At 50.1% G+C, this 23,504-nt stretch overlaps 8 protein-coding genes across 8 annotated transcripts; 5 read left to right on the top strand and 3 right to left on the bottom strand.

The window, feature by feature from the left end:
- Nucleotides 1-1,384: 1,384 nt before the first annotated feature.
- On the top strand, nt 1,385-5,431 carry PFICI_00184 (uncharacterized protein; the record flags this gene model as incomplete). The annotated part of the gene is made up of 5 exons (XM_007828765.1): nt 1,385-1,443; nt 1,594-2,198; nt 2,291-4,613; nt 4,671-5,040; nt 5,090-5,431. The coding sequence occupies 5 exons, from the start codon at nt 1,385-1,387 to the stop codon at nt 5,429-5,431; spliced, it is 3,699 nt and encodes a 1,232-aa protein (XP_007826956.1).
- A 968-nt stretch (nt 5,432-6,399) lies between these two features.
- PFICI_00183 (uncharacterized protein) lies at nt 6,400-7,695 on the top strand (the record flags this gene model as incomplete). Its single annotated transcript, XM_007828764.1, has 1 exon — nt 6,400-7,695. The coding sequence occupies one exon, from the start codon at nt 6,400-6,402 to the stop codon at nt 7,693-7,695; it is 1,296 nt and encodes a 431-aa protein (XP_007826955.1).
- A 481-nt stretch (nt 7,696-8,176) lies between these two features.
- PFICI_00182 (uncharacterized protein) lies at nt 8,177-8,506 on the bottom strand (the record flags this gene model as incomplete). The annotated part of the gene is made up of 2 exons (XM_007828763.1): nt 8,177-8,355; nt 8,404-8,506. 2 exons carry the CDS (start codon nt 8,504-8,506, stop codon nt 8,177-8,179), a joined length of 282 nt encoding a protein of 93 aa, XP_007826954.1.
- A 949-nt stretch (nt 8,507-9,455) lies between these two features.
- Nucleotides 9,456-11,226, bottom strand: PFICI_00181 (uncharacterized protein; the record flags this gene model as incomplete). Its single annotated transcript, XM_007828762.1, has 4 exons — nt 9,456-10,317; nt 10,374-10,564; nt 10,625-10,995; nt 11,055-11,226. The coding sequence occupies 4 exons, from the start codon at nt 11,224-11,226 to the stop codon at nt 9,456-9,458; spliced, it is 1,596 nt and encodes a 531-aa protein (XP_007826953.1).
- Nucleotides 11,227-11,533: 307 nt separating this feature from the next.
- PFICI_00180 (uncharacterized protein) lies at nt 11,534-13,318 on the top strand (the record flags this gene model as incomplete). Its single annotated transcript, XM_007828761.1, has 1 exon — nt 11,534-13,318. One exon carries the CDS (start codon nt 11,534-11,536, stop codon nt 13,316-13,318), a length of 1,785 nt encoding a protein of 594 aa, XP_007826952.1.
- A 639-nt stretch (nt 13,319-13,957) lies between these two features.
- On the top strand, nt 13,958-14,978 carry PFICI_00179 (uncharacterized protein; the record flags this gene model as incomplete). Its single annotated transcript, XM_007828760.1, has 3 exons — nt 13,958-14,012; nt 14,067-14,576; nt 14,641-14,978. 3 exons carry the CDS (start codon nt 13,958-13,960, stop codon nt 14,976-14,978), a joined length of 903 nt encoding a protein of 300 aa, XP_007826951.1.
- A 1,506-nt stretch (nt 14,979-16,484) lies between these two features.
- On the top strand, nt 16,485-17,420 carry PFICI_00178 (uncharacterized protein; the record flags this gene model as incomplete). The annotated part of the gene is made up of 1 exon (XM_007828759.1): nt 16,485-17,420. The coding sequence occupies one exon, from the start codon at nt 16,485-16,487 to the stop codon at nt 17,418-17,420; it is 936 nt and encodes a 311-aa protein (XP_007826950.1).
- Nucleotides 17,421-18,022: 602 nt separating this feature from the next.
- On the bottom strand, nt 18,023-23,088 carry PFICI_00177 (uncharacterized protein; the record flags this gene model as incomplete). The annotated part of the gene is made up of 11 exons (XM_007828758.1): nt 18,023-18,805; nt 18,843-19,652; nt 19,707-20,155; nt 20,214-20,601; nt 20,659-20,822; nt 20,884-21,143; nt 21,221-21,255; nt 21,328-21,367; nt 21,419-22,434; nt 22,485-22,781; nt 22,837-23,088. The coding sequence occupies 11 exons, from the start codon at nt 23,086-23,088 to the stop codon at nt 18,023-18,025; spliced, it is 4,494 nt and encodes a 1,497-aa protein (XP_007826949.1).
- Nucleotides 23,089-23,504: the final 416 nt, after the last annotated feature.

The raw sequence follows: 23,504 nt of genomic DNA, 5'->3' as shown, positions 1-23,504 counted from the left end.
GGGGGGGGAGGAGAGAGGAGGGTGACTCAAACCCGTACGGATAAAGTCAAATGAAAATACGATTTGAGAAAAAAAAATGTGCCGTACGGAATATGCAAAGGTTTGGCCCTCCTTCATAGAAAGTGTCAACTGGTTTCTTTTTTTGCTCCGTTTGACGGTACTCTCTTTCGTTATATGGACACTACATGTTTTTGCATGCAATTTGAACAAATATGTCAATCACACTTGGCATAGATATGCAAAAGTCGTACAACGATCAACCCTCAGTAAAAACGATCAAAGTTGGGCTTTCTACTTACATGGGTAGGTATGGAGGTAGATATGCAAGTGCCTCGGTCTCAATCCGAGACGAATGGGCGGGATCCCCCATTGGCTGGAGGCTGCTGGGAATGCGGGCGCTAAAGACCGTCGCAGGGCCTAGAGCGCTCCATGCTAGTGGGTGACTTGAACCTAGGCCCGCTGAAAAGCAGGGGCTAGAGAATCAAGCTCAACGGTTTGGGTAGGGTCCTTTGTATTTAGAAGCATTGCTATAATGTAATGTGTACATGTTCCCATGTGCATCAAGTCATGTAATGAGATTGTATAAGCATTTTGTACTCTCGGGTTCCTCCCCTCCCCCACTACCCCGACCAGCACATCCTAGAGGGAAATCCTCACTACCTAGCTCGGACGCACGATCGATACCCTGAAGAAAAAAGAAAAACACAACCATTGCCCGGCGCACAAGTCTAATATCCGCCATGGACCCCCTAAGCAGTATGGTCTGTACTAGACACCAGCATTTTTTCTTTCTTTTTCTAGCTAGGTAGCTCATATATTGTGTGTGGTATTGAAGCAAGAAGCCCGCTTATTAGTCAGGCTTCCAGATGCCCCAGCCGATATCCGTCGTGCCGACAGCTTCTAACTCCCCTTCGCTCCCAACTCTAACGACAGTGCAGTAACACCCACCACCCACAGGAGGGTAAAGGCAAGTGTTTATTCGCTAAAAGTTCTGTGGGAGGCCCCCCTTCCTCCAATCTTATCATTCATTTGACAGCCTTAGATCATGCGCCCACTTCTCGGGCTGGTGTTTGATGGGAATTTCTTTCTTTCCCATGACTTTCACGTGGCTTTTGAATGTTTTACTTCTTGTTGATAACTTTGATCCACTCCCATTTCGAAGGATACATGACAACTTTTTGTCTTTAATCGACACAGAACACAAACGGGTACTGTCAAAACAATCTCTCATCCCGTCTTGCTGCCCGACGACACCGTTGTTGTCTTCAAGGAGGAAAAAAAAAAAAAAAAAAGACACCAACAAAAATGCACGGGCGGACTTGACCCCCGCATACCCTAGACCCCACCTTCCTCGTCGATTGTGCATTTTGGCACAAATAAAACGATGAACTCGAAGATAGAGACAATCCGCGAGAGGGAAGCTTCTAGAATTGCTCCTGAGTTGTAAGTTACCCATTCCTTGTCCTCGTCTGCTTTACAAGAGCATCACATGGGAATGGGAATTGGCTCCGTTTTTTTCTGGACCCATGGGTTGCGCTGAAGACTTCCTACACGTTAAAAAAAAAATGGAGAGCTACATATCTAACATTCCAGATTTGAGCATGCTCGAAGTTTCCGGACATCATCTCTATGCTGTGCCGATTCGAGGGATCACCATGCCTTGCCCACGTCACTCTCAGACCCTGCTCTGGATGCTTTTGCCCAGCTTGGTGCCTTTAGGCTGGATGTAACGCGCTGTCTCATTTCCGTATTCGACCGGAATCATCAGTATATTGTCGCGGAGGCCACCAGGCAATCTGTGCTTGCTCCCAGTCATGGACAGACCGAGGAGATCTGGCTGGGCGGTACGGCAATAGCCCGCAGTCATGGCATATGTGAACATGTACTCGTTGCCCCCGATGACATTCATGATGACCCTTCCACTGCCAAGCTACCAGTTTCCGTCGTGCCGGATCTTGCCGAAGACTCAAGATTTTGCGATCGCCCATACATCCATGGTCCACCATGTAATCGATTTTATGCCGGCGTGCCACTCAAGGCAGGCAAAGTCAACATTGGCGTCCTGTGCGTCTTTGACGAAAACCCTCGGGCTGGGCTGGACACGGTACAAATCGAATGTCTCCGTGGCCTTTCGCAGATCATCATGGGTTATCTACAGTTCAAAGAATCAGCCACTGGCTTCAGACGAAGCGAACGCAGTAGGTCATTCCGACACTTCTTCCGTTCATCTGACCTCCACAATGTTCCACGCGCATTGTCCTGTCCCAGTGACTAATGTGAACATCTTTAGTGGTTCGAGGGCTTGGAAGCTTTGTAGAAGGCAACACATCAATGACGGATGTACAAATTGGTGGAAGTCCTGCAGTGCTCCCAACCGCTAATACTGAACAGGATGCCGTCGCTCAACAGACATCCAACTCACACAATAGCCAGGATAACACCTCAGAACGTATCACCGAACCTATACAACACCAAAGACCCTCGCCAGTGCCCCTGCAAACACCATCTGGCTCGGGCAATGAATCAAGTGATGTCAAAACTGTTTGTCCTCCAGAAAGCGGACATACAAACTCGGCCACTTTCACGTCAGACACTTTGAGCTCCGCCCGAACAATCAGTACTTTGGCACCCCCAGATGATCCACAATTCAGAGAAACGAGAAGAGTCTTTAGTAGAGCCGCCAGCATCATCAGGGAGTCATTGGAAGTGGAAGGGGTTCTTTTTCTCGATGCAAGCGTCCGCTCGTACGGCGGCCTGATTGAGGCAGATGAGCATCAAAGCCCCACCTCACTTCCAAGTCTTGCAGCGACAGGAGGTGATCTGACCAAAGTGGAAGAACCCGGGCTGAGGACCTGCAATACCTTGGGCTATGCCACGAGCGTATCCTCCAGTATCGACAAGGCCCCGATAATCTCGCCGGATATTCGAGTCCCAGAAAAGTTACTAAGGGAACTTTTGAAACGTTATCCGCTGGGAAGAGTCTTTCATTTTGACGTGGATGGCTCAAACCTAGACCTGTCCGATGAAGAAATTGATCCACCAGATACCGCAGAAACTGAACTTGGCCCACCGCCCGGCCGCAAACTATCAGACGTCGAGGTCAAGAAACAGGAGGCTGAATTGATAGCCGCAATATTTCCCCATGCCACAAGCGTATCTCTGATTCCCCTATGGGACACACGTCGAGAGAGATGGTTTGCCGGTTCATTTGTCTGGACAACGACAGCTGCAAGAAGCCTCAAGGCTGATGGAGAGACGAGCTACTTGCGTGCATTTGCTTCGACCATCATGGCAGAGGTTGATCGCGTGCATGCGAGTAGTGCTGAGCAGAGCAAGAATGACCTTCTCGGATCGCTGAGTCATGAGCTTCGATCTCCATTACATGGAATAGTGGCCGCTGTTGAGCTTCTTCAGGACACGGAGCTCGACGCCTTTCAGGGTGACTTGCTGCAAAATATGGATGCATGCGGACGAACCCTTCTCGATGTGATTGATCACCTATTGGATCATTCCAAGATTAACCGACTCGCCAGGTATGCAAAAGAGCATGATGGAGCAGCGCCAAATGAAAGGCTATCAGGGCTGAACAAATATCACTCATTCCAGTCTCAAATTGGCGCACTTTCTCATCCCGTGGACTTGGACTCTTTGGTAGAGGAGACGGTTGAAAGCATGTTTACGGCTCATAGCTCTCAAACCTCTGCTGTGCTATCACTAAGGCATGGAGCCCCCAATCATGGGCTCTCGCAAAGACCAACCTTTACTCGGACGACAGAGACTCACATACTTGATGGTTTTGATATCGCCCCCGCTACGGTAGCTCAGCCCAGTGTTTCTGTGTATCTTGATATTGACCACGACACGTCATGGTACTGTCAGGTTGAGGCTGGTGCGATTCGACGTATCATCATGAACCTACTTGGAAATTCATTGAAATTCACCAAGAGCGGGTTCATAATGGTGAGTATGAAGCAAGAACAGTTCCGAACAAAACATAGGAAATACCAAACCCAGCTCGTACTCACCGTCTTGGATTCAGGAAAAGGCATAGGCCATGATTTTCTCCAACACCATGCCTTTGAACCTTTCTCCCAGGAGGATCCTCTCAGTCAGGGCACAGGACTTGGACTGAGTCTCATTTCAGAAGTCTTGCGAGCATTGGGTGGAACTATTCGACTCGAGAGTCAGTTGGGACGTGGAACGCTTGCCACTGTTTGCGTGCCACTCAAAGCCTCTTGCGTATTATCAAAGCGCGACTCCCAGTTCGCGGAAAATGTTACAGCTCTGAAAGGACTCCGAGTTTCCCTGAGCGGGTTAAATACCGAAGCTGAAGCCGCTTGCATCTCTAGCGGCAAACCTCCCATTCAGCATGACCTCATGGAGACGGTCTGCCGCGAGTGGCTCCATCTTGAACCAGTTGTGCATGGGTCAGAAGATATTCGTCCAGACATCATTGTATGCACCGACATTGCCATGCATGACAAATCGATAGCCAAAGGTTTCATGCCGCCGCCCGTGGTTATAGTATGTCAGAGCGCACAAGAAGCACACAGCCTATCTTTGGAATTCCGCCAAACAAGAAAAGGAGAAGCCTTCGAATTCATCTCTCAACCGTATGCTTCCCGCCCATTCTCTTCTCTTTCATGATCGGTGCTAATTTATGACTATAGTGTTGGGCCTCGGAAGCTGGCCAATGCAATGATATTAGCTCTTGGTCGATATAATGACGCCAAAGCTTCGGATTTGGTCTATGTCGAAGTACCTCGAGTCCAACCCATGGGCGACAATTCCATGATCACCCCCGATTACACACCTGGTGTTGAGGTCCCGGGCAACCCCAGCTGGATTCCAGATCTTATCCCTCCAACTTCCCAAGCAGCTGAGCTACTAGTTGTACCGCCCCACGATACTGGAGTGTCATTGACGTTACCTCTACGACAAATTCTGAGCCAACCAATCGTCGTGAAAGATGGTTTAGCGACACCTGACCCCACTCGACCTCAGATTCTTCTCGTGGACGATAACAACATCAATCTACAAGTAAGGCAACGGTCCCAGACACTGAAAGCTGATGATTAACACATTACAGATTCTCGTATCGTTCATGAAGAAGCTTAAATACAACTACAAGACGGCTACAAACGGCCTCGAGGCTTTTGAAATATTTTCAGCAAATCCCGAATCCTTTAGCCATATTTTAATGGATATTTCCATGCCGGTCATGGATGGCCTCGAGTCTACGCGCAACATCCGTGCACTGGAAGCGGCACAGCAACTGGCACCGACCAAGGTCATCGCCCTGACAGGTCTAGTCTCTGCGGACGCGCAGCAGGAGGCTTTTGCCAGCGGTGTCGATATGTACATGACGAAGCCTGTGCGCTTCAAAAACCTGTCCAGCGTGTTGAGCAGCGCCACCTCGCAGCAGAAGTAAACATCACGATAGTCTAATACGAGGTTCAGCTGCAAGCTGTTACCCAGTCATTATACCCAAGGATCCCTGCCGACTTTTGCAATACATCTCTGTGGCCGTAGCTTTTGTGCATGTTTCCGCAAAACTATTCAGTCTTGGCCAGTTGGTGGAAGGACATTGACCGGCGGATTCGGTTTGATGGTCCTGATGCCGATGTAAAAACTTGAAAGATGCAAGTTACGCCTCGTGAAGAAGAAGAAGAAGAAGAAGAAGAGCCATCTTGCGCGCCATTCTCCCCAGCCGGGTTGAAATGCAGGGCCACAATCTGAGATACGTAGACGGAAGATGCGGTTACTTTGCCCTCTATGGCAAAACCATGGCTACGCGATGTCATGAAAATAAAGACCCAGTCGCGCAGCACGAAACGTTTTAGGACCGGTCTGAGCCGGCGGGGCTGGTGGACAGCGAAAAATTGATGTTAAGAATCGTCAAATGTATCTAATCATTAAACGAAGTTTGTAAAATCAGTCTTTCCACGGCAAGCTGAATGAGGTTTATGGTTAACGCACGGACTCGAGGCTTCAATAGGAGACATTTTTCAGCTGGCCTTGGCTAGTCTATTTATTGCAAATCATTTCCTTCAGCATGGCCATTTCCGGCTAGCCAAGATGCCTAAATAGTCCGATCCTACCGATTCAGCCAACCTCGAATACACCGCTATCCTCTATACAATGCTAGTATATGCGCCACATGGATTGCCTAGTACAATTGTCAGCAGCTATCCGGGGTTAATGGTGCCACGCCATACTGCATTCTGAGCCATCGTCATTGGGATAATTTCAAAAGGAGAGCATGGGTAGTCGATCTATATAATGGGGACTGGGGTTCGTGACTTTTCACTTGATTGCGTCTTCTTGTTCCTTGGGAGGCAGTCCTTCGTACACTCTTTTTACCAAAACATTCATTTGAAGGAAACGTTCTTTGCCATCATGTCCAAGATGCATCTTCTTACTTTGGCCGCCCTGGTATCAGGAAGCTTGGCTTCTGCCATTCCGTCCCTCAACCCCTTTGCAGTTGCGGTTGCACCAGAGCAGAGACGTCAGGAACTTGTATCCGTTGACGTTGGGACTTGTGACAGCTATGTCACCGTCACGGTGACTCCCGATGTTGTAACTGCCACCAACACCGAGTTCGCCACGACCACGGCCGAGACTGTTCAGACTACGGACATTGTGACTGTGGACACTACTCAGGATGTGACGGAAACGGCAACCATCACCGAGTTTGAGACGTCCTCGGTCACGGAGACGGTGACGGCAGCGACTGTGACCGAGACCCAGACTGTCTATCAGCGCAAGAAGAAGCGCGGCTGTGGCCTCAAGCACCCCACGGTCGAGACGTCGGCATACCCGGCGCAGTCTGCTTCTTACAGCCAGCCTGCATCTTCATCGGCAAGCTACCCTGCTTCATCCAGTGCACCGGCTTCTTCATCTTCGGCATCGGCTTCCGTGTCTGCTTCTTCCTCTGAGTCTGCCTCTTTGCCCGTCTCGACTTCTTCCGAGTCGTCCACCATCTCTTCTTCCGAGTCATCTTCCACTGTAGAATCCTCTACATCGTCAGTCTCCTCGACGACTCCAGTCATTTGCACCGCGACGGTTACCCTGGAGGCCGAAGTCACTACCACCACGGTTACCGTCACTTCGAGCGAAACAGCCACGAATGTGGAGACGGTTACCTCGACCATTGTTGACACCATCACCACCACAGTCAGCACCACCGAGGTCATCACCACCATTGTTCCCACCACCGTCGCCGTGACTGCCACCGCCAGCGAGACCGTCACGCTCCCTAGCCCCACTCCCACCATTGTCTTGCAGGCAACCAGCGGCACCGCGTCTGGCCAGTACCTCTACCTCATCAGCTCGGGCTCCAGCTACAGCTACCTGGGCTTCACCTCGTCCCTGTCGAGCGCCACGTCCTTTTACCTCGACGGCAACAAGGCGCTCGTGCCGACGAGCCACACCAACTGGGTGGGCCTCTACGCGCCGGGCACCGTGGATTCCTACATCATTGAGTCGACCAACACGTTTGGGCAGGGAGGCATCGCCATGATTTGCCAGTTTGGCGGCTCCGCCGTCCAGGTCGGCCAGTCGGGCAGCTTTACGTGCCCCAATGATGGCAACTCGAACAATTTCTGGTACACGGGTGGCCAGCTTGGTGTGGCCGCTTCGAGCACCACCAAGACCCTTGTTACTCTCAACTACGCTGTCGTCGGTGTCAACTAGAAGGCCAAATGGGATCGATCGATATGAAGGCTCTCTGTCATGTCTGATCGACTCGCTGGGTACTTGACATGATCCGGATGGCATTCAAGAAACTGGTCATAGGAGTCAGGGTTTTAATAGACAAACTAATGTTAATCGACTAATATACTAAATAACCACCACTTGGTCCATGCTGTTTTGATTAATATAAGTGGTTAGTCGCGTTTTATCAGCGGTAAGTGCATGAGTATGAATCTTTTACTGTGTTCTGGAGCAATAAGGATTGATCTTACATTTCCGTGCTCAACCATTGCATTCAACTCCCACTTCAGCAGGTACCAGCGTGATTGATATTTTTATCTAAAGAGTGTGAAATGGAAATTTCCATATGAATGAGCGTAGTTGATAATGAAATCCCCGTCGTACTTGATGACCATCATGTTGCAAATGAGTCCGTAGACCTCGACACGACGAACTTCAGCATCCATTTCCGCCGGCTGTCTCAGCTGCAATAATCATTCTTGTTACTTCCACCATCGGTGCAACCATTACCGCAATGCTTCTTGAAGGCAATCACTCCGTTGGATCCGCCAAGACAGTGGAATAGATCGTGCTTGCCACCATCAACTTCCGCCTGATGAGCATCAGCTAGGGATTGATCGATTTGAGGCTGGTATTTGCCTGATTTCTGTTAGTATAGGCTACCAACTCTAGGTAAGATGAGTGTACCGATGTCAAGTAAAGTTCTTCCGCAATAGTCCAGGCCCTCTTTGCAGTTTCTAGCGGCGACTGAGCCGGCCAGAAGGAGAACTGCTGCAGAATAAAACTTCATGATGTATTCTTGTTTGAATGAAATTTGGAGCTAGGAAGTGGTTTTGGTTTGTTTGTAGATACTAATTTCAATTTAGAATCAAGAGTGAACATGGGGACAAGTGGCCCCTTATATGCAACGTTTGGTATAGCCAGTGGTTTGTGGGTGAGCTTATGATACCGCTGAAAACTCATTGATTAGAACGTGACTATGATGTTGTATAACGCAGTTTCAGATCCAACACGGCTGGGAGATGAAGTGGCGTCGGAAAAAAGCACGGTACAGCAGCGTAAGCAGTCGTATGTGCTGACAGTACAACCAAAACACGGCATATTATTACGTGAGGACCCAGCCTCGTAACACAAAACAGTGTTCTAACGAAGGGCTGGTCTAAAAGATCCGGAACAAACAGTCAATAGGCTATAGGATCTTGTTTGCCTATCCTATCCGGGAGAGACTGAATGGAGAGAATCAATTCGTGAAAAGGCACGAGCGGGCTGGACCACATGATGCAGCGATTCTCTGTTCGACAAGGCTAGTTCCCGCAAGGCAGCGCAGTCGGATATGGCCGACACTGGCATTTTCAACCCTGAAGTTCTATGCACGGGTCGTGATTTTGTGGTGATTTACGCTAGTGCTGTGAGAAACCTTAGACAGGTTAATCCCGCAGTCTCTTGTCAGGAATTGTATCTCCGCGGAAGTTGATCCATTTTCCAGAACAGGGTAATGGTGTCTTCATAATGTTTTGCCTACGAGCTCTACACATTGCATACACATAAAGGCTCTCCGACTATTGGCCTCTCTGGTGTCGCCATTCAATGTAAATTATTTGCATAAGTAAATTTTTAACTATATTTACTTGCTTCCACAAAAGGCTGGATGGAAAGATTTGTCACAAGGACTTTTATTAACTAATTCCATCGCTTCACCGCCAACTCCTCAATATGCTAAAGTAAAGGCATTGGCGGTATTAGACCTTGCCTTCTTCAATCCTAAAGGTATTGGCCACAAATGTTTGGAATTTCCGTGGTGGAATTTGTGCGGCGTAGGCAGCATCCACCTCGGGTGTCGTCAAGCCAGTTGTATCAGGCACAAGCCAAAAGGCACCCGCTCCCAACAGCAGTGTCGTACCCGCATAGATGAAGCCAGTCCGGGCGCCGAGGTTGCCCGTGTCCACATTATACATGTAGGGCGTAATGAAGATGAAGAGCCACGAGGTAAGAGTCTGGGTAAAGATGCCCAGGGACATTGACTTTGCGCGCAAGTGGTACGACGGAATTTCGGCGGCGACGGGCCACGCCGCGGCTTGCAGGGTCGACGTCGTCAGCGAGATGAGCACATTCATGAGCACGGCAATGGCCCAGAGGGCGCCCTCGCCGGGGACCCAGTACAGGGCGCCAATGATGACCATGAAGACAAAGTTGATGACGAGACCCGTCAGAATGACGTTGCGCCGGGTAAAGTGCTTCAGATACATGCCACTGGCGGCAATAATGAGCAGCGCAAGACCGAAACCTCCAATGCCAATGTCAAAGGCATGAATCGCTTCAAGACCTGCCGTGATCAAAAAGTATATGTTCTGGGACAGGAACGCGGCCCCGGATGCATTGGTCAAGGAGAATAGGAGGGCAATGGTCAAGGTTCTCTTGAGATGCGGGCCCGAGAAGCAAGCAGCGTATGAACCGTTGTCTTCTTGAGATGCCTGCTCCATTTCGATGTCGTTTATCAGGCATGCGAGTCGATCGTCCGTCTCATTGCTGTTTCCGTAGATTCGTCGCATCACACTTCGAGCCGCCTCCGTCTTACCTCGTGTGATTAGATACACTGGTGACCTGCACAAGATCCGTGTAAGTTTGTGGAGTAGAGAGGGGAATGTGAGCGGACCTACTCGGGTGCAAATGCCCAGGCAATCACTGCAATGCCTCCGACAGCCCATTGGAGGGCAAACACGAAACGGAACGCCGACTCGTCAATGTCGGGAACATATGCTCTGATGACACCCAAGCAGACGGCCTGGGTCATGATGACAAAAGCAACTAGCCATGTCTGAATGGGTGCTCGAAGTCTCAATGGTGCAACCTGTAGTGGGAACTAATTAGCGGTGGGTGGAGACAGGCTCTAGGACAAGTGTAGACATACCTCGCCGGCATATGTTGTTGCGATCGAATATAAGCAGCCGATACCCAGACCTGACACCATCTTTCCGGCCAATAGAGTACCTCGTGCTGTCGCTATATACTGAATGGCAGTTCCAACCAGTGTTAGACAGGCGCCGGCGCAGGCGGGCCACTTTCGACCTAGTCGCGCAGAGATCCAACCGGCAATGATGGCACCGATAGCCTGCATGAGCGACGACATGGCAGTCCAAAGAGATGTCCAGAGAGAGGGTAGGTAGGGCCCAGAGGCATTCATGTCGCCAAAGTAGAGCAAGAAGGCCGGCATTGAAATGGATGCACCGTTGACAGTGACATCGTAGCCAAAGACTAGACCAGCAGTAAATGATACAGAGCCTGATGAGCTGGTCAGTGAATTGAGAAGCAAGAACAGCACTGCGATAATTGAGACGCACAAATCAAGCAAGGACGCCAATACTTGGCCAAGATGGCGGGAATGCCGAGTTCGCGATCAGCATCATCTTCAGCTTGTGCGCGCTGAATTGCCGGATCCAGAGCAAAAGACTCCTCGACGTGGTCTGCGTGGGCAGCTCCAATAACGGCAAGTTTGTGAGATCTTGAAGCCATCGCAAAGTTACGCGTGAGTAGTCCCGCGCGGCCTGCCTGTCAAGGATGCTCATGTATACACAACTTGATGGGGGTCAAGATCCATAAATACCTTGAACCAGACGTGGCCCGGTAATTCCGCCCTTCGAAACAAGCTGCAATGGACTCGACCATCCTATTATAGTATGAACCGAAACGCCCCCTAGGTCCATGGCACTTACAAGGCATAGTGGCATTAAAATCCCTGTCAAGTGATCTGGGGTAAATCCGGGGTGCGGGGAAGTCAGAAGTGTCCTCGGGGTTAATTAACCCAGGCCACTCACCGAACATGGATATGGCTGCCTGGAATCATATTACGCCCGAGGACCATTCGGGAGTTCCGAATGAGCCGCCGGATCTGATAAGAAGATCAATGTGCTATCCTTGTGTCTATGAATATGGATACGCCCTTCCTATTAACTCGAGGAAAAGCTGCGACATCTATCGCATCGCTATGAGGATTTCCAACCCCATTATTCACGGCTTTGCGCCCGACCCTTCCATAGTCTTTGTAAATGGAACATTCTTCCTGGTCAATTCATCTTTCCATGTCTTTCCAGCATTGCCCATCTACGCCTCCAAGGATCTCCAGAACTGGCAACTCATCAACCACGCCATCTCAAACCCGTCTTATCTAGACCTGTCAAAGTCATTCGTCAAGCATATTCCGCTTCCAAACGATAACTCACTCGTGGTTACTGGCGGCTTGTTCGCGCCAACGATTCGCTTCCATGCCGGGACATTTTACATTGTGTGCACCAATGCTTACGAGAACGAGGCTGGCGAACACGACTTTCAAAACTTTTTGATCAGCTGCCCTGAAGACAAGATCTTTTCTGGCGACGGCTGGTCAGATCTCGTACCCTTTGACTTTCCCGGCATCGATCCGGGTCTCTTTTTTGACCCCGAGACCGGCAAAGCTTACCTTCACGGATCTTATAGGACTGGCCCGCCCTGGGCGCCTGATTGCTCGATTCGCCAATTCGAAATCGATGTTGCTACGGGCAAAGCCTTGTCCGACACTCGTTTCCTCTGGAAGGGTGCTGCCGGGAAAGATGATGCAGAGGGTCCGCATATTTACAAGAAGGATGGCTGGTATTATCTGCTCACTGCCGAAGCGTCAACGTTTGAAGGCCACCAGATCAACATTGCACGTTCTCGAGATATCTGGGGGCCCTATGAGAGCTGTCCTTCCAATCCATTGTTGACAGCATTTGAAAAAGATGAAGCGGTTCGGTGGACTGGCCATGGAGACTTGTTCCAAGATGCTCAAGGCAATTGGTTCTGCGTGCACCTGGGGATTCAGTACGACAACAGTCTCCCAGGCCGTCATCCGCTAGGACGCGAAACTTTTCTCACGACCGTAGAGTGGCTCAGTGGTGAATGGCCTACGATTGCCCAGACGCAAATGAGCTTGGATATTGCTGGCGCAAAGACCGAGGACCAGAGCGATACATTACAAGCCTCTAGCCCCGACTTTCAAAAAGAGGAGGTATACATTTGCACACCAAACCCTGAAGACTATAGACAATCTTCCTCTGATACGATGCAAACGCACTTCCTGCGGGCGCAAGAGACGACCCTTTCCACCCCCTTGGGCACGACAACATTTGTCGGTCGGAGGCAGCGATTCCTGACAAGCGAAGCAACTTGCACTCTGCTGGTCCCACCTCCGGAAGAGACAAACGTGCGGCGTGCGGGATTAGCCGTCTATAAAGATTGTCTTCGCTACCGTTCCATCTACTTGGATCCCACGACGCGGACCATTACACTGGAAAGCGCTTCTCTTCTAAATCCAAAGCCAGGAAGTTTGGACTTGACGACCAAGCTGCCATTGAACAGCACATCAATCAAGTTCAAAATCAAGAGTGAGCCTGGAAAGTATTCATTCTTTTGGTGCGATGCGACGGACAGCACCAAGGAGGAGTGGCAGATAGCCGCTGAGGTGGACTCAATGCTCTTGTCGGCTCGAGACATGACGGGAACTATATTTGGTATCTTTGCATCCGGAAGTCGAGAGAATGGCGAATCGGACAAGGATTGGGTGCAGTTTGATGAATTTACGGTGAAATGATGAAGCCACCTACTTGAGTAATGCATTTTTAAAGATGGAAAGAATAGAAACAGCTTCTAGTAATGAACAAGAATTGATATGCGATTGCTGTAACCGCTTGCTGTATATAGCCACCAGCGCAGCAGGAGGGTTTTTAGCGGTATTGCGCTAATCCAGAGACCTGAAATGCCAACTAGTGAGTCTTGAAGGATCTCGCCGGCAACTCAGAGTGCAGTGCAGTGCTTATCCCGAAATGTACGCCGCGTTGAAAACAGTATGATCTTCACAAGTCCGACCCTGAATGAAGCAAAAGTGGTATTGATCAAAACTGGTGTTCTCACGTAAGTGTGCTTGTTGTAACATGGACGGTCGCAGCAGCCAGCTAAGTGCTGTTATTACCGGATCGATCCACTAAACCGGTATCCCGTTTAGGCTCGCCGAGGCGGCAAGGTAAGACACGTAATTGCCGTCAAGTCATCCTTCCATCGGCCAGCATCATGTCAGACGTAGATCATTTACAACTTCAATTACAACGGCCAAGAACAGGCATATATATATGTACATGAGTTTGAGAAACAGAATGGAGCACCACTTCAAAGAATTCATCAATCACCACCCAAAAGACAAGATAGACCAATCTTGATTCAATCCGAGCACAAGATGAATCCAGTAAACACCAAGCCATACCAACTCCCAGCTGATGCAACTTGGCTCAGTACGTGCATCTCGTCGTCCTGTTAATTGCGATCTGCTAACTCTTCACTTATAGTCACTGGCTGTTCCAGTGGTATTGGTCGTGCCATTGCAGAGTTGGTCGCTAGCAAGCCTGGGCAACGTCTAATTGCAACAGCTCGCAACCCCGACAGTCTGTCTTATCTGGCAGACAGCGACGCAATCTTGAAGCTGCATCTCGATGTCACATCACCTGCTTCAGTCGAGCAAGCTTTCAAGGCGGCGGCGGACCATTTTGGGGAGAGCTTCCATGTGGATGTCCTCGTTAATAACGCTGGCTACGAATTGGCAGGCGACACCGAAGCGGCGACCGAGGAAGAGATGCACGCCCAGTTTGAGACCAACTTCTTTGGCACAGTTCGCGTGGCCACTCAAGCTACCAGAGTGATGAGAAAGTCCAAGGACCATCGCGGCGGCATCATTTTCAACATCTCGTCCTTGGCTGGTGTCGCAGCTTTTCCCGGTCAGGCGTTTTACCACGCCAGCAAGTTTGCCGTGGAGGGCTGGTCAGAGTCTTTTGCGCGAGAGCTGCATCCAGATTGGAACAGTGAGTTGTTTGTAAATTATCGTCGTCCATGAAAGATGCACTGACGTGTATGCTCTTTCCAAAGTCAACATTTGCATCGTCGAGCCGGGTGGCGTCAAGACCGAGTTTGAGCGGGGCAGCAAAAAGTTCACCCAGATCCACAAGGACTATGACGGCGCCGACATGCCAGCACGAAAGCTGGCGGCGTGGGTGAAGAATGGTATCGCCAGCGGTGCCGGTGGTGTCCTGCCCTCGGCCGTTGCTCGTGTATTATACCTCGTGGCCAGCCGGAATGACAAGGTGCCTCTGTGGTTGCCTTTGACGAGCACAGCCTATCAGCTAATCAAGATGAAGTCCCAGGCTCGCCTCGATAATCTAGAGGCTACGAAAGAGCTGGTATTCATCGAGAACCGGGAAACTTGAGGTCGTTATTGTGCATAGAAATTTGAGAGAGGCGTTCGAAACGAATACACACCCGCTCCCTTAGTTCATTTGTGTGCTGCCTTGCTTTTCTGGAGCATGAAAGCGTTATCTGGTCGTGCTCCCCTACCCTTATGCTTGCACGGATGACTTGATGATCCCTTAATCTGTTGCTCCTCACGGGCTCTTCAGAAATACTTGGATTAAGTATGTTGGTGAGTGGGTGAGCTTTTTCCTCGGTGGGACATAGGTAAGGCTGCTTCACGATCAGTTCCATGGGAGCCTCAGGTCGCCGCAGTGCCTTTTCTCATATCGGACACCCTTGCCTGTGATCCGCAAGAGACAGGGCCGGAGACGCCAAGAGCCCAAAAGCAACTTCTGCGCACTTGTGCTTTGTGTTCTGGAGCTGGCGTCTTCTTGACATACCTGGCCTTCATCATCGAAACTCTCTTGAACAAGCCAAAATGTAGTGCTTAGCATTCAGGTCTTCTGAAGGCCAAGGTTCTGTTTTTGTTCCTGATATGGACCAGGGATTCAATGCTTCCATTCCAGAACTGCCGCGAAAACTAAACGCTAAGCATACTATCATGCTAGGTACATAGTAGCCCCTGCTCAATTCAACAACCAGGACCCGAAAGACCAACCGTGGGCAACGGGTCAATGAAAATGCCGGGCGGGAAGCCCAAAGGTCTAGAGGGAGCTGTGAGGTGCAAATTGCTTCGCGAGCAGACAGACACCATATAGAAATGTTTGACAGTGTGGGCAGTGTATTATTGGTGGAGAGAGGAAAGCAATCGTAGGTGAGAGGTAAGAGGCTCAGTTGCAATTACTTGAGCCACCTCTGGCTGGGTACCCAGCCGGACGCAAATCCAGCTATACATGTATGTACATTGGAGGTCTGTAAGCTGGCCATATGCAGTAAAGATACTGCATAGTACTGCCTTGTGTGCGATCAAGGGTCATAGTGGACTGCCGCTTTTCCTCTTCCGGCTGCAGCCGATTACACCAATCTACCCCCGGGGCCGTTGGTGATGCCTCCTCATTGGGCACCGTCAGCCCTGCCACACCACCACTACCGGAAGTTCCCTTCCATTCGTGTCATTTCCACGACCAGAAGAAGGCTTCCTGTTCGTCAATTCCGGTCTAAGGATCACCAAGTAACTCGTAGCTGGTCCTAAATCCCCCACCACACCCCCTCTGGCAGGGATGGGCGTTTCTTTGCAGGGGCTGCAGTTGAGATCTCGTCGTGCCCACTTAGCTTCGCTGGTTTCCTGCGAGGCCGGCACCAAAACTACTGTGGTACTTGCGCTTAGGATATGTCACGGCCACATTGGAGCCTACACGCAGACCTCATTGAGGCTCATATAGTAAAAACAAATTGATCAACTAAGAAAGAAGTATATATAATCCTTCTTTTGCCTTTTCGAACTTGGATGGGAAGAATGGATTTTATTATGGACAAAGTCTTGCTTCTACTAGTAGTCTATTACCACTGTCGTGATTATTACCATGTCTTCTTTGAACATTCCCCGGCGGCAGTCGGAAGGACCCTCAGACGCCGATGACCCAAGGCCAGCCGACAGTAGCCCTTGGCTCTACGACAATAATTTTGAACCAGAAGACGACCGCTCCCAGTCAGATAGCTACCTCCACATGCCAATCACTCTCGATGCGTCCACTTATCAGAGCCTTCCTGCCGTTGACAATAACTGCAATGAATTCCTGGCAAGTCAGAATGAGTCGGTTTGTGATAGCACCGGGCCTTTTGCCATGAACAGTACATCTTTGTCTCCAATTTTCTATGACCATGGCAGTACCGTGGATTACTCACTGTCAGGAGTGGACGCCGCCGAACCCACATTTGGCGGCAGCGACATCACGCTGGGCGACTGGAGTTCAATTGCATTGCAAAACACTGCTGCCCCAGATCTTGACTTGTCAATGAGCGCTTATGAAAATCGGCACCTGGAATCACTTGCAATCTTTGCTTTCGATAACAACCCGTTCCCTGGGATTGAGACGGACCACGAATCGGCGGCAGCTCCCGAGGCAGCGTTGTTGGCTAATGAGGCACTGCACCCAACAACTCCGACCACTCTTCCACGCCAGTTTCAGTGCACCCGTTCCAACACTAAGAACCAATCAGCAGGGGAGACCTGTCGCTCATCCTTCCATCAGCAAAGGGATTACGACCGTCACTTGAGGACAGTCCATGCTGAAAAAGACGACCCGAAGTACCGGTGCAGATGTACTGCAAGCACTGCCCGCAAGGACAACTATATGCGACACATTCAAAAGTGCGCCAAAGAACTTCGGGAGCCGTTTTATCATTGCAAATGTGGAGACGAATGCCGCGACAAGTCGGCTCATTTGCGTCATGTCAAGGCCTGTGCCAAGTGCAATGGTAAACGCGGGCGGCCCTCTGGGACAAGAGGTACTGCTTAGGGAGAATATTCGACAATGGATTTGAAACCATGTCAGTGCTGCCGGTAATTCTAGGTGGTTGATGCAGGCATGCCAGAGTGTGTGGGAAGTGCATAATGGATGGATCATATGTTTGATTGAAATTGGTTAGACTTTGGCTGGTAACAATTAGCGAATCGTATAGTGACTTTTACAGTGGGCTTATAGTAGACGTTATAGTGGGGTGGGTTTGTTTACGAGCATTATACCTACTAGCTTTCATCCTAAGAAATATGCTTAACACACGTGAACTACAGGGGACTTGCGGGATGCCCCGGCCCCACGCAGCAGTAGGTGTCTTTTTTACCAGCCAGTCAGTAAGTGATTCGGTTTCTGCATGTCAGGATTTGGCAAATTTCCAAGTACATAGCAGGATCAATTTAAACAGAATTGTTTGTCACATCATTTTCCACGACTCAATAGACATATCGCATCATACATTTGTCATTTTCGTTGACATTTACTAAGGGTTCCCTCAGCAATAGCTCTCAGCATCTCCCATGCCCCGCCCTCAATTATTCAGCCACTATCGTCAGCCCAAAAAGGGAGTACAGTGCTATGCAAGCTAGAGGAAAGTCTCAAGACTAATCGTCAATGATGGAGCCCGATGATGAAGTAGTTACAGTCGTTGTCTCAGAAGAACCATCACTGGAACCTCCACGATTTCTTCTTGCACGCAGCAGCCTCGCAGATAATCGTTTCCAGCCGCGAGATGCTCTGTGCGACTTGTCGCTTATCCATTCGAGCGTACGCCTCGTCCGCTGCGTCGCGACGAGGGCCCGCAGCAGTCTTCGTCTCTGCGCCACCACGAGGCAAAAGATGATCACGGCAGCCGTCAATGGACCCGCAACCTTCCAGAACAAGACCTGTAGACCACTCCAGTCTAGGCCCGTGGCTCCGCCGCTCATGCTTACGTAGGAAGCGACGAAACTGAGCGGCAAGAACACAACGGTCACGGTAGTGAAGATGAAGATGACCTGCGATTGGTCATCTTTCATAATCTCGGTCATGTCGCGGATCTGTTCAATCATCGAAGTGCAGAGGACGAGCATCTTGTCGATACGCTTGAGGTCCTTATCCAGTCGGAGGTCCTGTCCCCGCACGATATCGTACTCCATGCTGTACAGCTTCTCACGCTCCGCGAGAGTCTTGTCAATTTCAGGATACGTGGCTGGATTGATGATAACGTCAAAACGATCCAGTGTCTCTTTCTGCCATTCGTAGAACTTTCTGATCAGGTCCAAATCATCATTGAGGGCGCCAATTTTGAGAATCTGACGCTTGCTGGGACGCCGTAGAACTTGAGATCTCTGCTCAATTATTAGAATGTGCAGACTCTTGTTTGAGCTCTTCATCTCCCTTCCACTCTTTGAAGCTAGTAGCATTAGTAGAAGACATGCTTACCAAGTTATTAGCGTATGCTTCGAACAAATCTGCAGCATGCTTCTGGTCATGGATGGGCATCTTTAAGAGGTTACAGATAATCTGCGACGCTAGGTACTGTGGGCCAACTGAAACGAGAAAGCTTTCTGGTGCCTCCTCGGTTGAAAAAGTGGTAGGGGACATCAAGGCCCTTTCGGCTTGTCGGATCTGCGCTTCTGCCTCTAAACCGACTTTGGATAGGAGATTCAGCTGTCGTCGAATCTTGAAGCTGGTCAAATGTTTGGAGCTCTTTTGGGGCAAGTCGTCGTTGTAGAACCAAGAGATTTGATGGAATATATGCGGTACTGTGCACACATAGACGATTATCCATCTAAAGGAGTCAATAAAGTGGTGTGGAAGTCCCCGCTGTTCTCGGAATTCGTCATCGAAAACAACCCCATCTTGGATATAGACGAGCTTTCGCAAAATGGCTGCCATCGCATTGCGACTTTGCTGTAGCAGATCATATTGATCCTCCTGCCGCCGCTCGGAGAAGGCTGAGGCTACCGGCACGACATAGTAGCGGAGTCTAGCCTCTGCAACCGAGCCAACGAGATGGGACCGGCGGAGATGAGTGGTAGCTCTATCAACGCTGTGGTACACAACGCCTCGGTCACAGTCCTTGCATTTTCCTTCGTCACCTACTGGGCTGCGGTACTTGATTCTGTCTTCTTGGGTCCTAGTGCGTGAGATGACCCATGCTGGCTGATCATGTCGACCAGGAGTATCTGAAAGTTCTGGATCGTCAGCGCCCTTCTCATTCTCTTCTCGTTGCAGACTACGTGTAGGATCCTGGACTATAGTCAGCCAATGCATCTCAATAGCGAATATCTAACCGCATCAAACCTTCATGATCATTGCTAGGGCAGACAGATACTTGGCCACCAGCGTGGATCTGAATTGGGCTGAAACGAACGATTCGAGTACACGTAATGATGCATCGAAATACTCATCCGCCATTCCCAGAAGCTCCTCAGCCGAAAAGTTCGAGGTTGGTTCATATCTAGGGTTTCTTTTATCCTTGAAGAGATTTTTTCTGTGCAGTTCGAAATCGTCAAAGTTCATTTCGGCGGTCTCGTGGTAGATGTCAGTGTCGCCCAAAGCCCGGTACAGGTCCTCCATAAGGCTATCAGTGAAAGGCTCATCCTCAATACGGACAAGCTTCAATTCTGTGCGTATTATACCCTCTCTGAATCCTTTATTGGCATTTCGCTCCTGGCCAGATTTTGCCTCGCTTAGCCAGCTCAGAAAAGGTGGCACCTTCTTGTTCAAATCTGGTAGGTCGAGGTAAAGGGCTGTCTTTGGCTAAGCACTCCATTCGCCGTCCATGACTCCATAGTTGGGGATACGCACTGTTCAATGTTGGCTCAGATGACAGGAGTATGAACCCTTGCTCATCTACCTGCGTCGTACTGCTGACGGATCCCTGAGACCTTTTGACGCCAGACGACTTTTCTGACGGTTTACCGGAGGATATAGAATAGATGTCACCCAGCCCTTCACTGTCGCTCGAATCCGATCCTTCTCTTCGCCGGCTGCCAACAGTCGACTGTTCCGAATCAGAGAACTCCACAAGCGGTTGTAAGACTTTTAGTGAAGGAATTTCTCCCAGCTTCACAAGCTTAGCCCATTTGGCTGCTGTCAGTGTCTGCCCATCGGAAAGTTCAAATTGAAGCTCAGCGCGATCGAGATCAAAGTCTCCCGCCCTGATTAGCTCTTCTCGAACTGCGATTTCGAGCTCCTGTACCGCGCACTATTAGTTCCGATTGCGGGCGGAAATCGGGGCGCGATGACTGACGTAGAAGCTCTTGCACTTTTTGGCAGGCAGGTAGAACAGCCTTCGAATTTCGTCCATGACCTGGATCATCTGCTCACCGTCGTCCCCACGTAATACATCTTCTTGAATGGAGATACTTGTACCTCTCAAGGCATCCTGCTGAAGGCTGGTGTAAGTGAGTACACCTAAAGGAAAAGCAATCAGAATTCCAAAATATCCTTAATATCAATCATGAGGGGCACCTACCTGCGTTGGTGACCATTATCCAACTCTGTCGCACCCAAAGCGTGTGCGTTGCAATTTTCTCTGAACCTATTCTGAGTGGCCAACTGCTGTCTAGGCCCGTATCACTGCTGAGTTGATCAAGAGCTTCGTGCAACTTCTGTTCCCGACAGAAATCTCCATTGCTTGCGACCTTGGAAGAGCCCAAGGAACTTGAATGGAGTGTTGGGACTGACACGAAACAGACCGACTCGAAGGAGCTCTCTCTGGCATCCGTGTTACACCTGAGTATCGTGCCAGGTTTGAGCACCAATTCGTCATCTCGCCCCTTATTCCTGAGTGTGTCTATTAAATGACTCACAATCCGCCGAGTTGACGCATCAGGGCAAATTTGGTCTATGGCAATATGCTTCAGAGAAATAGTTTAGTGTCTGTAGGCTAGGTCTTCAACTCCGGGATCCTACCCACCTCGAGCTCCTTGAGACTTAAAGAAGGCCGAACAGCATGTCTATATTTGATGAGTTTAATCGTGGGGGTAAGTTGCCTATCATTCACTCACATCCATTTCAACTGTGTCAAAGTGTCTTGGTCCAACCTTGCTTCTGTAGTCGTGGGAGGCGTAGGTGCCTTGGTGCTGCGGACTAACTCCAGCGTTGCTCGTGTAGTCGTTGACGGGCCTTGCCAGTAAACACGAGCCGAGTCGATATCCAGGCGCGAAAACGGAACTGTCGCCATTGTGGGAAAGGTTTGTTGACGAAACGTACCGAACCGATTCGTGTGCCGACAAATCACAATCAGATCCTTCTCCTTGGCTTTTTGTCGCACCTTTTGCTGGACACTGTACATATCGTCGCTGTCACTTGTGGCATCACTCAAGTCTGGGTTCTTGGAAGATTTCGTCGAGCGACTTCGACGCGAGGACTTGCTTTTGACTGATGCCGGTGGACTATGGTTGGCCGTCTGCTGTGTTGTCCTTCTCGCCGCATTAGCACTCCAGAGGGCTGATGGCAATGGAGGCACACCCCCTGGCGGCCTAGTCGGCCGCCTTTTTAATGGCAAATCCACAATCTTTTCATCAGATTCGGAACTAGAAGAAGAAGACTCAGGGAACGACGGTTTCTTTTTGCTGCTGCTCTTCTTCGCTGGTTTGCCAAAAAGAAAAGCACCAAGTCCACCACTATTTGTCTTACTTTTTTTATGCTTTTCGCGAATGGGGGCGACATTGATTATGCCTGGATTTGGTGGCGGAGGCCCCGGATAACCCATCCCGGGCGGAGGGGGCGGAGGGCCGCCAGCCATCGGCCTCAATCCGGGAGGCCTGAAAGCGGGACCTTGCATACCGCCTGGCCGTAAACCTGGATGCCGAGGAACACCATTTTGAAGGCCAGCGGGCGGAGGCCGTTCCATTGGCCACATAATCATAGTAATGGCCCAGTCAGGCTCAATGACCTTGTCCCAAACTTGCGGAAGGATGATCTCTTGATCTGGGCCTAATAGATCGTAATGACCCGCTTGGACGTGAGGGCCGATGACGTCCACATGAAGAAATGCTTGCTTGATCAATTCCTCCATGCCCTAGTAGCATTTAGTTCTGCTGTGCTCTGTAGGTTCATCTCTGAACTTACCGGCCACGTCTGGCACAGATGGAACGGGAAATTGAACTTTCTTCCGACTGCATCTTTGAAGCGAATGGGCGCCTTATCCTTTCCTAATTTCACATCCTCTTCTCCTTTTTTCTTGGCGTCCTCTGCATCTTTCCACATGCGCATCGTAACGAACCACCCTGGCTCGACGCTATGCTCCCACACGGAGGGAAGAACCACATTGCCGTCTGGACCCAGCAAGTCAAAGTGGCCGGCCTTGACGTGATCCCCGATGACACCAATGTGGAGCATGGCTTGGTGTATCAGCTCTTCCATTCCCTATAGTCAGTCAGCTCCGATGCTCTCAATGGGGGGTGTTGTTACTGGAACGCACACGCCAAGTCTTGGCCAAGGCGAATGGAAAGTTGAGCTTTCTTCCCACTGCGTCTTTGAGAACAATCATCTTCTTTTGGGTCGGTCCTTGCGGGTCTGACTCTTGAGCTGTGGAATGCTCCCTTGCCTCTCCTTTCGTGGGCATCCTTTCTTCGGTTCCGGGTATCTCCGTATATGTCTCGCCACCAAATGCAGCATCAGCTTGCGATTCCTCTTCATTTTCGACCTCGGGTTTGTGATAATGATCTGCCATTTCAATTCCCCGCGTACCAGAACATGCCAGCAGACAGAAGGGAACGAAAGAGCAATGGGCAATGGGCAATGGGCAATGACTACGACATCCACGAGGCTGAGAAAGAGCAAATTTATACGATGAGATGGTGTGCGGGGTTTGTGGTACTGTATACCAGGTTGATGTGCCCTGCTGATTCGCCAGACTCGAGGATTCCGACTGTTATCTGCAAAATCATCCAATGATGCGTAGTAGTGGTCGTTCAGCTCCATACAAGTCGCATATGCACTCTACCGTATGCGAGGTAGTGCTTATTGCGCCTGGCCAAACCCTGTAGCATTGAGGTCGCATTAACCACATCGACTGTTGACAGTCTGTGTGTATGAGCCATTGCGTGCCTCTCATCTCGCCGTTGTACTTAGAGCGCACCGCTCGTG

Source organism: Pestalotiopsis fici (assembly GCF_000516985.1).
Source record: "Pestalotiopsis fici W106-1 unplaced genomic scaffold PFICI_Scf_1, whole genome shotgun sequence".
NCBI classification, from domain to species: Eukaryota; Fungi; Ascomycota; class Sordariomycetes; order Amphisphaeriales; family Sporocadaceae; genus Pestalotiopsis; species Pestalotiopsis fici.
This window is presented reverse-complemented; position numbering and strand designations above follow the sequence as displayed.